Consider the following 17,469-nt stretch of genomic DNA (forward strand, 5'->3'; position numbering starts at 1 on the left):
TATGAAAATAGGTTGAATGGCAGAGATGGCACAGGCATAAGAAACAAACAAGCTTATAGACATTTAAAAAGTGTCTCTATGCTTAGTAAATAGAATATTTTTCTACACAAAACATGTAACTGGTAAAAATAAACCCACAGACTCAAGTAGTTTACACTAGGGAAATCTTCCAGTAACATTTCTACCTGCATATTGGGTCATAAAACTGCTTAGGTAATTTTTCTCATTCTTTAATGAGGTGTGGTGCTTTCTCTCCCAGGTAGTGGTGATTATCAAGTGACAATAGCAAGAGATCGGATTTTTTGATGAGGGTGAGGGCTAAGGGAAGACCACATGGTTGAAGAAATATGAAAAATTACAACAGAATAGTGTTTAGAACTCAAATTTAAAAGTTACATAATTCACTGGGCTCCTTTCATCAAATGGACATGATGGTAACTGTACATACATGTGAAGACAGCAGGCTCCATAAACACTGGTTTAATAGCTTAATACCTTTTAATGCATCTTTCAAAGAGACCCAGTGCCATTATTCATATAAATCCCTTCCTTTCCATGAAGTTTCATTCCATTGCCATAAAATATAACATGCAGTTGCTTGAGGTATAAGCTATAAACAGATCAAGGGTTTTATAATATATTTTCATGCTTTTACAAGTCGAGAATTGCCAGGGCGAAATAGTAGAGCTACCATAATTATGTTCAGTGAGGCAGCTTCATCATAAGTCACTGGCATTTTGCCCATTGGCAGAGTCAGATAGATTGATTAGTTTTGAAAAGCAGCAATGGACCAAATAATGGGTACAATTCAGTAGTTATGGCATGGATTGCAAAATGGGCATTAGGTAGTCAGAATACTAGGCAGTAAGCTATCATGTTCATATATACCAATGATGCTCAGCTCGATGCCCGCCACTGTCGTATTGATCCTAAAGGCTGTTGCCACTCTATCCAAGTGCCTTGACCAGGTGAAACTTCCTCCAGGTAAATGTCAGCAAATCAACCACCTTCTGGTGCAGATTCTTGGGTTTACTGTTCAATCCTGAACTCACCCTCACATGTAGTCAGTCACTAAGATGGCTTTCGTTCACTTCCAAACTATTGTCTGTCATCGTTCACCCCTTTCACTCTATGACTGAAACCCATATCCATGCCTGAACAACCTTAAGGGCTTAATTCCTTCAATACTTTCCTCCCCACCCCATTTGCGGCAAGCTTTCAGTCGCCTCAGCCTCACGCTCTGAAATTTCCTCCCTAAACTCCTCCACTGCTTTCAAGACCACCTTTGATCAAATCTTCTCCTGTGGCTTACATCTCATGAAGTGCCTTGGGACTATTTGAGACATTAAAGCCCTTATATAAATGCAAGTAGTTGTTGTTGCCAGTATACCTCTCTACAAACTACAACTCATTCAAAAGGCAGTAGCGCATGTTTTCATTTGCACTCATCACCCTTGTGCTTAAGGCCCACTAGCTTGCTATGCCCTAGCAAACTGACCAAGATCCTCAACCTCAAGTTTCTTCATGGCCTCACCTTACAGTATCTCCTCCAGCCATACGGTTGCACATGTATTATCTGCTCTTCAGATACCATAGTACTCTTTGTTCCTTGCACTTTGTTCCATTATCTATGGCAACTCGTTCAGCCAATATCCCCCAACTCTCGGAAAACTGTCTCCAGCATTTGAACCATCTTATCTCCCTCCCTGCTTTCAAAAACTCAAGACATTTCTCTCGTATCATGCCACCATTTTATCAAGAAAAAAAACCCATGCATAAACAAATTTGCAGGGCTACACGGAAAGGGCAGGGGAGTGAGACTAGCTGAAGTGCTCTTGCAGAGAGCCATGTGGGCTCAATGGACCAAATGGCCTCCTTCTGTGTTGTAACCATTCTATGATCCTATTCCAAGACTGTTTTTCACAGCCTCAGGACATCTCGAAGTGCACTGTTGTCAATAAAGTACTTTTGAAATGTAGTCACTGCTGTAATGTATAGAAATATACCAGCCAAATAGCACAGAGCAAGATCCTACAGAGATAAATGACCAGATAATCTTTAGTGTTATAATGATGTTGGTTGAGGGATAAATATTGGCCAAGATACTAGGAGAATTTCCCTGCTCCTCTTTGAATAGTACCAGAGGATTTTTTTTTACATTCACCTGAGACATTTGATTTAACATCTCATCCAAAAGCTGGCACCTCTAACAGTGCAGCACTCCCTCAGTCCTGCCCTGAAGTGTGAACCTAGATTATGAGCTCAAGTCTCGAGTGGAGCTTGAACCCATAACCTTCTGACTCAAAAAGGTCAGAGAGGTACTACTGAGCCAAAGCCGACATGTTTTTATTTGGTAGCCACTTTGAGTGCTTTACAGGTTGGACATCTTTCTATAGGTGTGGAGTGCTAGAGAAATGCAATTGTTCATGAAAAACCCATCTTTCACAATTATCAATTTTAAGCGATGTAATGTATGCATTTTGGTATTCTAGGAATCACACTATAGATGCAAAAGATGCAAGATTTATTAAAACCTCTTGCCTATATTGCAGTTACTGAACAAAAGTAGTCCATTGTGTAAAATGCTGTTAAGACATTGATAGCATGGTAAAATGTTACATCAATACAAGTATGCTTCCTTTAATCACCTATTTAATTCTAAACTTAAATATAAAATCCTAATCAGAAACTAATTTAGTGTATAAAGTGCACCAACATTTCTTGTAATGTGTGTATTTGAGATCACATTTTGAATTTAAGGGTTCTTTGAGATCAGTTAAAAAAATATTATTTTGTACTGTCTCAGTAGTAGGATTCATTCTGAAGTAAGCAATGAATCCTTTGGAACTTCAGCTCTAAACTTAATTATGTTTAAGTGAAAATGATCCTTCAGTGTACTGTGCTATTATGATTCTTGGCAAACCTCAATTGAAACACAAGGAAAGGTCTGACAACGCTAGAATTTTTTTTGCAAAGTTAAATACAAAAAAAGTAAGGTAGATAGCATTGTCTGAAGCATTTAAAATAAGTACTTCAAAAACAAATTAATTATCTGTACCAGGAAAGAACAATCTGAAACATACTAGTTTTACTAACATAACCAACATTCTTAATGTTTTAGAATTCTTCCACCTTTGTTGCATTGCAAATTGTGAAACATTTTTTGGAATATAAAACAAATCTCCAATGGTGGAGTTAGTTTGAGTGGTTTGTTTGATGTTTTGAGAGTGTTGTTTCAGAACACATCAACTGAGAGAACAGACCCACAAAATAAACAGTTGTGTGTGCACCTCAAAATACTTTCAAAAACCTGCTTTAAATAAAAGTTTTACAAATGCTTCTGGTCCATAAGCAGTTTTGTTCTGTTGCCATTCAGTTGCTTGGGAGTATATTAGTTATAAACAAATCAAGGATTTGACTTTGACATGCCCATAAGTCACGTGGTTTACTTTCATGCCCTGCAGCATGCTAGCATCCATAAGAAATAGGAGCAGGAGTAGGCCATATGGCCCCTCGAGCCTGCTCCGCCATTTAATATGATCATGGTTGATCCGATCATGGACTCAGGTCCACTTCCCTGCCCACTCCCCATAACCCCATATCAGTTAAGAAACTGAATGGATTTAAGACAGAGATAGACAACGTCCCAGCCTCCACAGCTCTCTGAGGCAGCAAATTCCACAGATTTACAACCCTCAGAAGAAATTCCTCATCTCAGTTTTAAATGGGTGGCCCCTTATTCTAAGATTATGCCCCCTAGTTCTAGTCTCCCCCATCAATGAAAACATCCTCTCTGCATCCACCTTGTCAAGCCCCCTCATAATCTTATACGTTTTGATAAGATAACCTCTCATTCTTCTGAATTCCAATGAGTAGAGGCCCAACCTACTCGACCTTTCCTCATAAGTCAACCCCCTTATCTCCGGAATCAACCTAGTGAACTTTCTCTGAACTGCCTCCAAAGCAAGTATATCCTTTCTTAAATATGGAAACCAAAACTGCACGCAGTATTCCAGGTGTGGCCTCACTAATACCCTGTACAACTGTAGCAAGACTTCCCTGCTTTTATATTCCATCCCCTTTGCAATAAAGGCCAAGATTCCATTGGCCTTCCTGATCACTTGCTGTACCTGCATACTAACCTTTTGTGTTTCATGCACAAGTACCCCCAGGTCCCACTGTACTGCAGCACTTTGCAATTTTTCTCCATTTAAATAATAACTTGCTCTTTGATTTTTTTATGCCAAAGTGCATAACCTCACACTTTCCAATATTATACTCCATCTGCCAAATTTTTGCTCACTCACTTAGCGTGTCCATGTTCTTTTGCAGGTTTTTTGTGTCCTCCACACACATTGCTTTTCCTCCCATCTTTCTTTCATCAGCAAACTTGGCTACATTACACTTGGTCCCTTCTTTCCAAGTCATTAATATAGATTGTAAATAGTTGGGGTCCCAGCACTGATCCCGACGGCACCCCACTAGATACTGATTGCCAACCCGAAAATAAACCATTTATCCTGACTCTCTGTTTTCTGTTAGTTAGCCAATCCTCTGTCCATGTTAATATATTACCCCCAACCCCATGAGCTTTTATCTTGTGCAGTAACCTTTTATGTGGCACCATGTCAAATGCCTTCTGGAAGTCCAAATACACATCATCCACTGGTTCCCCTTTATCCACCCTGTTTGTTACATCCTCAAAGAATTCCAGCAAATTTGTCAAACAGGACAAGGACATGTACAGAACCCAGAGAAAGATCCCACCCAATGAAAAGCAATATAGAACAACAGTCCCAATACTTGATCAAGTGAATATAATAAACTAGTTTTTAAAATCAAGTTGTTATGGGTAGCTCGCTAAAACTTATTCCCCCCCTCTATCATATAATGGCACTAAAGTGTATTCCGCAATACATCCTGAAATTGAACCAATTTTTATAAGCAATTTATTGCTGAAAAATGGAATGAATGTATGCATTATTTGACGTAATTAAGACAACAGATGCAGAGCTTCCTAAAATATAACCATATGAAAGCACAAAAAAAGCATCTTGTGTTGTCTTTCTGTGCTCTAATGACAATAGTCCCAGTACCTTGAGGCTCTCCTCATGACTATAGTTTCCCATTCCTGGCATCACCCTAATGTCCTTCCTATAAAGGGGGACCCAAAACTACAGATAATAATCAAACAGTGGCCGAATTAAAAGATTACATAATTTTATTATTCCTTTACTCTGATATTCTATGCCCACTTTTAAATGGCAAGATGTTGTTGGTCTTTTTTTTTTAAATTGCCTTGCCTACCTGCACTCGCACTTCTGGAGAAATATGCATTTGACACCCTAGATTTCTCTCTTCATTCTGTCTGTCGAGTGTATATTCCCATTTCTTATTTTTCCTCCCAAATTGCATTGCCTCACATTTATATCCACCTCTGCCCATTATGCTAACCTATGTCATCCTCAAGTCTTTTACAACAGTCCTCTTCGCTATTTTCCAAATCCTTTAATTTTGGGCAGTCAGAAAATTTTGCGATGGTGCTTCACATGCCCCCAAGTTCAAATCATCTATAAATATATAAAACAAAACTGGACCCAGCGCTGACCCCTTTGGTATATCATTTCCAAACATTCTCCTATTCAAGCAGCATCCATTTACTCAAACCCTTTGCTTCCTGTCTGTCAATCAACATCCCATCTGTGCTTGTGCAATCTGCAGTTTAAAAAAAATGCCACCCCCTCTAAAACTTAGAGATCAATAACTGTCTCAGTAAATGAAAGCACTACATTACTGGTACAGTGAGGTGAAGGGGGGGGGGGGGGGGGGGGGGGGGGGAGGGGAAAGAGAGAGAAGAGAGCACAGGACAGCAGAACTTCAGGCACGAGGCCATATTTATTCACCATCATTTTTATGCTCCTGCTGGTAAAAGCACTCTGCACAGTAAATGGGGCAGTTATAATCAGTAGTACAAAGAAAATCCAGAAAGTAGGGTTAAAAAAACCTGATTGCTTTGACAGTTAAAATAATATGTGCACAGTTGTAAGACATGTTTGAACTCCTTAATTCCACCAGCAGTCGATGCAATCAATATCTTGCAGGAAATTCCCGTCAACTTCATGTCATTGCAGATGTTGATCCTGTTTGGGCAATATGTGGCTTTTGTTAAAACAGTGCTTCACTTTTAACCAGTTTTACATTATTTACTATATAATTATACTCAAGACACATTATGAAGTCAATTTCTGTGATGGCTTTTTCTGTGGACTTTTGTGATCATAACATAATTGCACAAAATTGAAGACCGAGGAATTTTTTAATTTTTACTTGTGAATATTTTGGCTTAAAATTACAATATTAATAATCCCTTCCACATAGTAAAAACTACAAAAAGTTACATTTTAATATTGATTTACAAAGATTCTGCTTTTTTTTTTAATAACATGGCGATAATGTACATCCAAAATTATTTACAAGACAAGAATTGTTAAAACCATGTACTGTATATAGACCACAGTCGGATAAACAGCTACTGGTGGTCAACTTTATTTAAGAGGTAGTTGCCATTACTTAAAATGAGTACATAAAAGAATACCCCTTTATATTTTTATCCAATAATTTACAATACAAATTTGAAAATGTGTCATATGCACAGTATCTACAATCCATTCCTGAAATTTCAGTTTTGGAAGTAATTTTTTGGCATCTCCTAACCTCCTGAGGAACTACAAGTAATGAACTCAAAAAATGGTATTCACATTTGTTTACACTAACTGTGTGGAGCTTCTGTTTATTCTGCAGCGCAGGCAAGTGTAAGTTACTCAGCAGGGAATGTGCTGTGAAGAAACAGCAATACAATCTGGCAGTGAATTTTCCATAAAATGACATTTAACTGTAAATGTAAGCAAACAGCTACATGAAGGACAAAAACACAGCAAAATTGCATGACTACGAGACAGAATGCACCATAAAAATAGTAGCTATTTTTAAAAATAAATCTTTGTCAACAAGTTTACGAATACCGTTGTAAGAGTCTGTAGTTATATAGCATACACACATACACAACTAATCTGTTTGGGTAATTCTCTTTTTGTAAGAACAGATGGCTCAAAAAACTTACTGAACGTGATTCCCTTTTCTTTTCACAACTGTCAGATTGAAGAAAAAGTGCTTCCCAGAATAAAAGTTCACAAGCAAAAGTTAGATTGTTTCTAAGTGTTCATACATGTACCTTCCTGGTATTAAGTCTTCTGCAGTTAGTCTTTGATCCTTGGAATATTATACGCATAGTGAACCAAAGGAAATCCCCGACTTTGATAGAAGCAGGCCCTCCCACAGGCCTGTACTTGGTCGGAACTATCTGAAACAAAGGAGTCTCCCTCATCAGCATAATCTGAATGAGCAGACTGAGTCCCACAGTCTGACCAGTAGCCGTTGGGCCTCTGGCAAGGCACCACAGCCAGGGCTGGGCAGCTATGTGACTTCACTAAGTGTTTGCACGTTGAAGGTTTTGTCAATAACAATGATTCACAACAGTCACATACAGTGAGATTACCCTGTAGGTGGGTATACATTCCGCAGTCATAGAAGAATTCTGGTGTCACACAGCTGCTTTGAGTATTCACTGTAACTGCAACCGATTTGTCTTTTTGTTTTGGGCGCCATTTCAACATATTCCAGTCTTCTTTGAATCGCGGATTGAAGAAAACATACAAAACAGGGTTCAGACAAGCTGGCAGTGGGAAGAAGATTAGCGTTACAGACTTCATTATTTCAGGGCTAATGGAGATTGCACTTATAAGAGGTGCAAATGAGAAAAAAGCAACAGGACAGAAGAAAATACAGTTGGTGAAAATTAACCAGGCAACATGCTTAATCATACTTGACTGAGAGTTTTCTGCAAGATCCTCCTTCTCCAAGTTGCAGTAGAGCTTTGTGTAAACAACTGCCATTAGCAGGAAGGCTATTGAGTTTAGTAACACCAGAGTTACTGTATAACCTAAGGAAGGAGACTCGCCAGTGGGGAAGGGCAAACAGAGTGGAGATGCTGAAAATGCTCCAATATGAAACCATGGTAGGCAAGCGATCACTGCAGCAACCAAGACAGCAAAGGCAGCAGCTATCTGAAAGTGTACCAGACGATGGCTTTTCCCTTTTTTGATTAGGTCACGTGTGGTCATAGTCCGTTCAAAAGATGCCAAGGTAAGGAAGAAAATGGATGCTTCAGAAGAGAACATGGCGAGGAATCCAGCAATTTTGCAACCATTTCCTGTCTCCCACCAGGCACCAAATCGAGCAAATTTTCCCCAAGACACTGAATCGAGAATAGTCAGGGTACCAGTATATACTCCCATTAAGAGATTGGCTGCTGCAATTAGACCCACAAACAGCTTTGCAGAAGACAACGGTGCACATGATGCAAATGTTGTTACGACAACAAGCATATTGAAAATTAGCGCCACGAGAAAGATGAACCACACAGTTAGACGAATCATCCAGCTTCCCAGCAAATGTTGGCATGGTTTGAATGCACCTAGTAGAGATAAAATTAAACTCATTACTAAAGGTTCACTGGTTTACTGAAGTGGGTTTGTTGACATATACACCTCATGAATAAAACAGCTTCTTTCTGTCTCACCATCCAAGAAAAATAACCCAAACATTTCTGGAGATAATAGGCTTTTCAAATGTTATGAAGCCCCAGCAAATTGTTTTCATAGAGACAGTACAATGCTTGTTCTTTCACAAGATATGGATAGTAAAAAGGTTGCTGGGCTCCCCCAGATGCCCTCAATTACACACCCAAGGGGATGCTTGTACAGTCTGTTCCTTTTGTTGATTTTGTTGCTTGTTGCCCATCAAACTATGTATGCTCCAAGCAGGTTATTATCCCTTCAACGTGGCGGCTCCGACCTGCGAGGAAACATCAGCGGCAGGTCGGGGCCATAAAAGGAAAGCGGTGAGCGGCCCTGGAGCAGCGTGGCGGCATACCACTTCAGCGTACAGCGCGAGCTGGTGCAGGAGGCAGACGACAATGAAAAGGGCAACTGGTTTGGGCGTATTGAAGCAGGAGCGGCGAGGTTGGGGCGCAGCAGTGGCGAGAGATTGCAGTGCGATGTGATCGGGGCCCAGGAGAGGTGCGAGTTCGGGGCCTAGAAGAGGCGTGGGCCCGGGCCGGCAGCCCACATTGTGATGTGTGTGCACACTAAGTCCGTGCAGCAGAGCTGGTCTTGTCGTCTTGGTTAATCCTTGCCACTGGACCAAGACCAAGCTCTGTCAAGCCCGTGTGGTGGCTGGTGTGCAACAGCCACCACACGTTAAAAAAATCCACGCACATGCATCTTCCACCCTTCGATATGCAGTACGGGACCTGGATTATTAGGTCCTTCATTGAAACACCTGTGAACTCATTGAACACATCCCTTTTTGGGGTGGAAGCAAGTCATCTTCGATTCGAGGGACCGACAACGAAGATGATTATCCCTTCAACAGCCTTACATATCTATTTGTTTAGATGAAACTGCTGTATTCTGTTCTTTTATTATACTAGCCACACTTTGTGAACTTAGCTGCTCAATTGTGCAACAATTATTATTTTTAAGTAAGGATTATTTTTAATGGTCTATTGTTTCGAGTAAAAGTGTATTACATCAAAAACTCTATTATCCATTATAATAGATTATATGCTTTTGTTTTCCCCTCCCCCACCTTCATGCATATTTCCATTTTTGAAATGGTTGTTCACCCGAGCATTGTTCCTTACGGGAAATGTTTGTTTTTTTAAATTGTACCACAATTTGCAATTATGTACCACCTTTAATGTAAAAGAAAAATGATGCAAAATGCCTCACAAATAGAAAATGGGGAAGGGAGAAACTGAAAGACTGGCCAAAAAGATGAGTTTTAAGAAGTCTTTTAAAGAAGATAGAAGTGGAGAGGAGGAGGAAGTTCCAGAGAGCAAGGCAGCTGATGGCTCTTACACCAATGCTGGATCAAAGGGAGGATGCCTTGTAAGGAAATTTTTATTAAAAACTCAGTACTATGGCTGTCTTTAGATGAATAAATGAACATGGATATTTAAATGGGTTTGTCTGATAGATCCAAGAAGCAACACTCACCCCAGTTTATTAATTATTCTGGAGGATTTCAGTGTTTTTTCTACTTATGTTGACAAAATTGCTGTTCTTGTCACATTTGCTAGCAGCCTCAAGTGCTACTGCTTGGAGTTAGTTGATCTCAACAAATGCAGCAGTGGAAGCATAACTGACTGCAGTCTCTCCAGATATGTTTTTTTTTTGGGGGGGGGGTGCGGAATGAGCTAGGGCTCCCATCTCTGATCACTATTTGGATCCCTCCATTGAACAACCTGCCACCACTTACTCTGTCAACATAATATGGAGAATAACCACTTGGGCAAGATACCAAAAGGCTCCCAGCACTCTCAGAACCATACCCCAGCAGCAGGTAAAAAGGTCAAATTAAAATGAGAAAATGTCCTCCTTAAACAACTGCAAAGCATGTACTATTCTAAACATATTTTCAACAATAAACTATATATAGTACAGTTGTTACAAAAATGTCATGTTTGCAATTAAACTGTAGAATTTTCACTGCAGCAGCTAACTTAGATTCTGCATTAGCACTCCCTCACAACTGACTGAGTTAATTAAAAGACTACTTGCATGTAACAACACTTGTGTTGTGCTGTAAACAAACTTTTTCAGCTGTACTAAGGTAATTACTCCAGCTAGTCTCCTGGAGATTTGAAGTAATAAAACAGTGTTGTGTTACTATTTCTAGTCCATTTCTGTTCAGCTGGTTTAAAACAAGTTTCTTGTGGTGCATCACACCTTCAACTATGTCTAGAAATGGCACACAAGCATTCATGGAGTAATCTAGAACGCAGGGGCATAGTTTTAGAATAAGGGGTCACCCATTTAAAACTGAGATGAGGAGGAATTTCTTCTCTAAGGGTTGCAAATCTGTGGAATTCAATTCCCCAGAGAGCTGTGGAGGCTGGTTCATTGAATATATTTAAGGCAAAGACAGTCAGATTTTTGAGCGATAAGGGAGTAAAGGGTTATGGAGAATGGGCAGGGAAGTGGAGCTGAGCCCATGATCAGATCAATCATGATCTTATTGAATGGCGGAGCAGGCTCGAGGGGCCAAATAACCAACTCCTGCTTCTATTTCTTATGTTCTTAAACCAGCTCAAGAGGAAATTAGCATTAAGCAACTTTCTCATTAGTCACCTACCACCACACACAAAGTAACTTGAACATAAAATTTTGTGAATAGTACCTGGAGATGGAGTGCAATGCACTGTGGGCGGAACCATTTCTTCTTCATTTTTGATCTCATCAACAACACTTTGGCCTAAAGAAAAAACAACAGGAAGTTTCATGAGTTATCACTAGAACACCACACTTATTATTAAAAAAGTTATTGCAAGCCTTTTTTTTTGCAGAATTGAGCAAGCTAGCATGATGTCATTTCCCCCATCTTATCCATACTTGTGCCGCCGATATCTACAATTATAACAGCTCAAGATTGCGAGCGTACAGTTGGAAAAGATTCTGCAATGGGAAGGCGCGAGAAAACCAATCATGCAGACGAGGATTTTTAGATGCTAGGTCAAAGACCAAGGAAGACAGCCTCCCTCCCCCATCCCATATCATGCACTGCACCAGTTATGGAGAGACAAATAAGGCAGGCTGATGTGAGGCTTGAGACAAGTATGAAAAATAATTTCACAATCCTAGGGAACTGGAACTAATTCTGCAGCAATGGAAAGCTATACAGACAGGATTATCTTCACTTGATATGAAGGAGCAAATAGGATAAATAGAGCAGTGAGGAAGGTATTAAAGTAGTACTGTGCAGGAAGGGAATGAGGGTGAACACAGAGCAGGTTAAGGAAAATGAAGTATGGTAGACTAAAATTTGTGAAGGATGACCAAAGTTGCATGTATATGAATGAAAGTACAACAAGAAATGGGTGAGCTAGAATTGAGGTAAATAGAAAACAGGTAGAACATCACAGCAATAAGTGAAACTTGGATCAAGAAGGAAGATAAAGACAAACCAACAGAATTGTGCACTTTAGGAAGGAGAAAGCAGGAAAGGCTGGAGTTGGAGTGGCATTATTCATCAAGGAGGCATTATGAGTAACTGAGAAAAAAGACATGGAAGAGAAATTCAGTAGCACCTCATTTGGGGCAGTAGCCCAGGCGGAGTGATCATTTTAGCGCCTTGAAAAAGTTTGTACCCTGCACCCAGAAATTCGATAGAATCGGTCGAAGAGCTGATAGGGGCGCTAAATCAGTCATTGCACACCAGAACTGGGGGGGGGGGGGGGGGGAACGCAAACAAAAATGCCGACACTAAATTTAACCGAGTCATTGCGCATACGCCGAACTCCGAATCAGATCCCGGGAAAAGTTGAGTCTTAAAGGCGCAGCATAGTAATGCACCCACTGAAGTTTTCAAAATTACTTTCTCTAACCAACATTTTATTTCTGTCTGCCGCTGCAAACTCAGAGGCTCAACACAATGTTGTGTATAAATGTTGCACTTACTGTGACTTCTGACAGAAGCGCTTCCTCATCCCATTAAGTAGCCACCAGTTAACAACTCTGCAAGCTTGTACCGACTGTTTTCCAGACGTTGCTCTTGGCGGCTGTTAAATGAGGCAGCCGCACCTAATATTCCGACTGGGCGTTGCACCAGGAATATGTCATGATCGGACTAATTGGCATGGCAGCAGCCAGGCAGTACTGGTTTGCACCCAGTGAGCCTCTAATAAATTTTCGGTCGGGGCGCTAAACGCTGCGCTCCCGGTTGGTAACCTCTTGCACTCCCATTAATGCCTCCTCTGGCCGTGAACTGAGGCGTTAGACAACCGAAAATTCAGCCCTCAGTCTACTAATAATTCAGTCATTTTTTGTGGCACAGAAATTCAAACAACCCAGTATTTTGAAATAACCAGTCAAAAAAAGCAAAATCCAAATTTTGTGCTAAATAAAAATCGTATCATTTGAATTAAGTAACCTTGAATTAAGGAATTAATGCTGTGATGTGGACTATATTGGAAATGGCAAGGAAAAATTAAGTTCAATGAATATGTTACAAGCAACCAATTGAAAGGAAGATGTACTGCTATGAGAGACCATAAAGGAGATGAGTTGGTGATTCCTCAGTTGTGATCATGAGTCATTTCAAATACCCCAACCTTGATCGGTTTGTACAGTGGGGACAGGACAGTCTGTATGCGATGTGGAATGTATTGAAAGTTGAAAGAGAATGTGATAATAGATTTGGTATGAACTAATGATGCAGGAGAAGCAAGGGAACATTGGGATCTGGTGATCATAATCTTGTTACTTTCACAGCAGAGGTGAGAGCAGAGCATAAAAGGAAGCATATTAAGCAATATTTTACAACTAGCTGACTGAGGGAATGAATGGACGTATTCTAATGAAGAAAATATTTAGATAAAAGATGGAGAAAAACACACAGGAAATTATTTTAAAAATACAAAAGCAATTTATCATTGAAATAAGTCAAAACGAACATGGATAACCAAAAGTTATGGAAGACACCGAGGAAAAGGAGGAAGCATACAAAATTCTAAAATGTTACAAGAAAGGAATAGGATATAGACAGCTATAAAGACAAGTCGAGAAACAAAAAAATTAATACAAGATGCCTAGAGAGAAAATTAGCAAAATATAATTGAAACATAAAAGGAAAACAGTGTAACTTTCTTCAATAGGTCAAAAGCAAGCAAAAAAGTTAGAGACATGGCGGGGGACCACGAAGAAATGAAATGTGAAGATGATAGCTGAGGACAGGGAAGATGCTGAAACACAAATCCACTGCTTTGCAACAGTATTCACCACTGAAACAATGCGAAAGGAAACAGTTAACAGTATATGCTATCGAGGACCTTTAAAATCACAAGGGACTATATAGTGGAGGTTGTAAACGCTTGAGGTTGACAAGGTCCTGGGCTTTCATCCTGGATGAGAGTATCTACCGTACTTCATTTCCCTTAGCCTGTTCTGTATTCACCTTCATTCCTTTCCAGCACAGTAATAGTTTAAAATCTTCCTCACTGCCCTAGTTATCCTCTTAAGGAGTTGGCTGAAAAGATTGCAAAGTCCCTTATTAATACAAAGTCAGATCACAAAGGATTGGAAAATTCCAAGTTTCACTTACTGCTGTGATGATCTGCTTGTTTTCTATTAACTTCACTTCCAGCTCGCCCATTTCTTATACTCCTTCTATTCATATAAATGCAACTTTGGTCATCCTTCACAAATTTTAGTCTACTGTACTTCATTTTCCTTACCCAATTCTGTATTCACCCTCATTCCCTTCCCGCACAGTACTAGTTTAAAACCTTCCTCACAGCTCTAGTTATCCTCTGAAGGATTTGGCTCAAAAGACTGCAAATTCCCATAGTGATACAAAGTCAGATCACAAAGGATTGGAAACATTCAAGGATGATTATATTTTTAAAAGAGGTTATGAGCAAATCTCCCAAATTACAAATCTGTAAGTCTTACTTTGACTCTGGAGAAATTGCTATTATGCTGGGGGATAGAGCATGAGGACTAATTTATTGGGACAGGGTCACTTACAAACAACCGTTATGGTTTTAGGAGCAGCAGCTTATGCATAATCAATTTATTAGATTCTTTGAGAAGGTTATGAAGAGTGAATAGAGACAAGTCAGTGGACACTGTACACCTGGATTTCATGTTTGACAATGCCTCACATAATAGACTATTGTATAAGATTCAGACTCGAGGATAGATGGCAATGCGTTAGACTGGCATACCAATTAGCTAGTTGGGGGACAGGAGCATGGTGAGGTATCTCGGTGACAACTGGTTGTTAGTGATCTGCTGTAGTGATCGGTGTTGAGTCTGCTCTTGTCTTGAATGATTTGGAGGATGGAATCATGATCAAGATAGTTAAATGTGCAGAAAACTTCAAATTGGAAGCAGTGGAAATCATGATCAATGTGCACAAGCCCAAAAGGATTTGGAGAATCCAGCCCAATTTTAACCGAACGTGCCGGTGAGAATGGAGTGCATTCAAATCAGATACAGCGCCCAATTTTATCCTCCATCGGGAGACCTGAGCTTGTTAATAACAATTATTAACTGAATATCCAGGGGCAAAGATAGGAACATAACAATTGCGAGATGAAAAAAGACGATGGTCCATCTAGCTCACCTTCTATCACGCTGGTATGATACAACAGTAATAGTTAACTAAACGTGGCAATCAAGTTCTAGCAATCTGTCTACAACAGACCCAGATAGGAGGTAAGGAAACCCCCCAATGGTAGAAAGCTTTGGGAACCAATAGGTCCAAAGTTATCAGTTTGCTGCAGGCATGCTACACTTGCCATATGTCTCGTCTCCAATTATTCATATGCTATATCAAAAAATATGATCTGAAATCCCAATATCAATGGTCAAGAAAATTTGACTCTGCCTTAGATAAATTTCAGCCAGGACACAAGATGGAGTGCTTCACAGCAGTCTTAAAAGGGGAAAAGCTAGTTGCTTGTATAATTGACCGCCCCCCCTCACCAGAAAAGCACACTTTCAGGTTATCAGACTGCAACGCAACATTGGTGGCAATAGGGTAGGCACCTGAGCATCAGGCTGTCCCATCCTTTCAGCGGTGGTGACAGCTGTGGGTAATTTATATGAGCAATTAAAAAAAAACACACAAATACTGAAACCTTGAAAAAGAATAAACATAGGGTTACAAAGTACATGAATTAATCTAACAAGTAAGTTGTAATTTTCTTTATGCCCTCTTCAAAAAATTGTTTTCTACACTCCGTAATCCTCTCAACTGAAAAGCTGGGTAGCCTGCGTTACCTCCTTAGCTACAGTCAACATTTTTTTGCTTAGCTACTAATCAGTACTTTTGCAGTGGAGCATATTGCTTCCTTGTATCCAAAAAAAATATTGCTTCCTTGTATCGGCATAGTTTTGTGGCTGCTGACCATCTGAAACTGGTGACTTAACCATCTAGAAGTAGACTACTCAAGTGTCCAACAACTCGTGGATTGTGCTTACCAGTTTTTTTTTCTGATGGCGGAATACTTGCTTCCTGATTTTTGATGCCTTCAATATTTACGGCTTGATAGGAATCACAGCTACTAAATGCACAGCACTGATAGGCATATGGAACCATCAATGTCCTATAAAGAGTAAAACAGTACAAGCTTGTTTAAAAAACATTTGCACATTTTAATTATTTGAACTATTATTCTTTAGTATTGGATACAAACATAGTGCTGAAGAATTACTTCTCTCAATTAAGGTGCAAAATTTCTTACTCGTCTAAACTGTGCTTATGATTAGGTAAGCTGGGTTGCTATGACATTCTCTAAGAATTATAGGTAAGTTTCTGCAGATTGATCAGGCAGGGAAGAATGCTATGGGTCACTGATACTTACCCCTAGAGTTATGTTCGTTTTTAAAGAAACAGTAAGTTGATTATCATTCATGTGATTTTAGCTTTGACAGGGGCACAATGCAAGACAAATGTGTATTGGTGCAAAGGCAGAAGTCTACCAGGAATGACTAATAGATATTATGTTGTTTTGATCTTACAATTAGGCATTCATTTTTGCATTGCAAGCTACATTTAGAAAAGCAGTTTGATATTCAAACCTTTTTTTAAAAAACAAAGCTTTGCAATAAAGCATATGAAAGATTTCAGGTTAACTCGGGCATAGACAATTGTTAACTGAACTATTGCATACTTTGTACTTCATGCATGATATGGTACAGGAGCTATACAGAAACGGGGACAAAAGGAAATCTATAACAAAAACAACATTGGCCAAAGGGTTAGAAAGTAACCAATTTGCGGACACTTGCCAATGGTACTTGGTAACCGGTTTATACTAACAGCAGTTATCATGTAATCATAGATTACAGCACACTTGGCCCACTATACCAATACTGGCTCTTCGACTGGAACAATTTCTCTATATCTTTTTAATATTCTTTTTCAAATGCTTACGGAATTCCCTTTTAAATTATGTTATATGGCTCAAGTTTCGGCCTGAATTGCTCTTTTTTTGGAGCAACTAGTTTAGAATGGAGCATCTTAGAAATTGCAATTCTTGGCATTTAGTTTGGTTCAGTTCTAGTCAGTTAGAATAGTTTCATTTTAGAACAAATTTTTTCCCCAAAAGGGGGCGTGTCCAGCCACTTACACCTGTTTTGCAAATTTTGGGCAACGAAAACTTATTCCAAACTAACTTAGAATGGAGTAAGTGTAGATTTTGTATGCTCAGAAAAACCTTGCCTACACTTATAAATCAGGCGTAGGGGATGAAAGATGGGTGGGGTTGGGAAGTTTACAAACATTAAACACTTCACTTTTACAAATAAAGAGCAATCAATAATAAATGATAAATAAATCAAT

At 39.5% G+C, this 17,469-nt stretch overlaps 1 protein-coding gene across 1 annotated transcript in view; it reads right to left on the minus strand.

Moving 5' to 3' along the window:
- Window positions 1–5,872: 5,872 nt before the first annotated feature.
- lgr4 (leucine-rich repeat containing G protein-coupled receptor 4) overlaps window positions 5,873–17,469 on the minus strand; it is a 162,302-nt gene continuing 150,705 nt past the window's right edge. The window contains exons 17-19 of the mRNA XM_070899688.1: window positions 16,107–16,231; window positions 11,302–11,376; window positions 5,873–8,533 (exon numbers count right to left, since the gene is read on the minus strand). Coding sequence (XP_070755789.1) covers window positions 7,257–8,533; window positions 11,302–11,376; window positions 16,107–16,231 — 1,477 coding nt within the window. The 3' untranslated portion in view covers window positions 5,873–7,256. The remainder of the gene's footprint in view (window positions 8,534–11,301; window positions 11,377–16,106; window positions 16,232–17,469) is intronic.

This window comes from Pristiophorus japonicus, chromosome 14, assembly GCF_044704955.1.
Source record: "Pristiophorus japonicus isolate sPriJap1 chromosome 14, sPriJap1.hap1, whole genome shotgun sequence".
Taxonomy (NCBI): Eukaryota; Metazoa; Chordata; class Chondrichthyes; family Pristiophoridae; genus Pristiophorus; species Pristiophorus japonicus.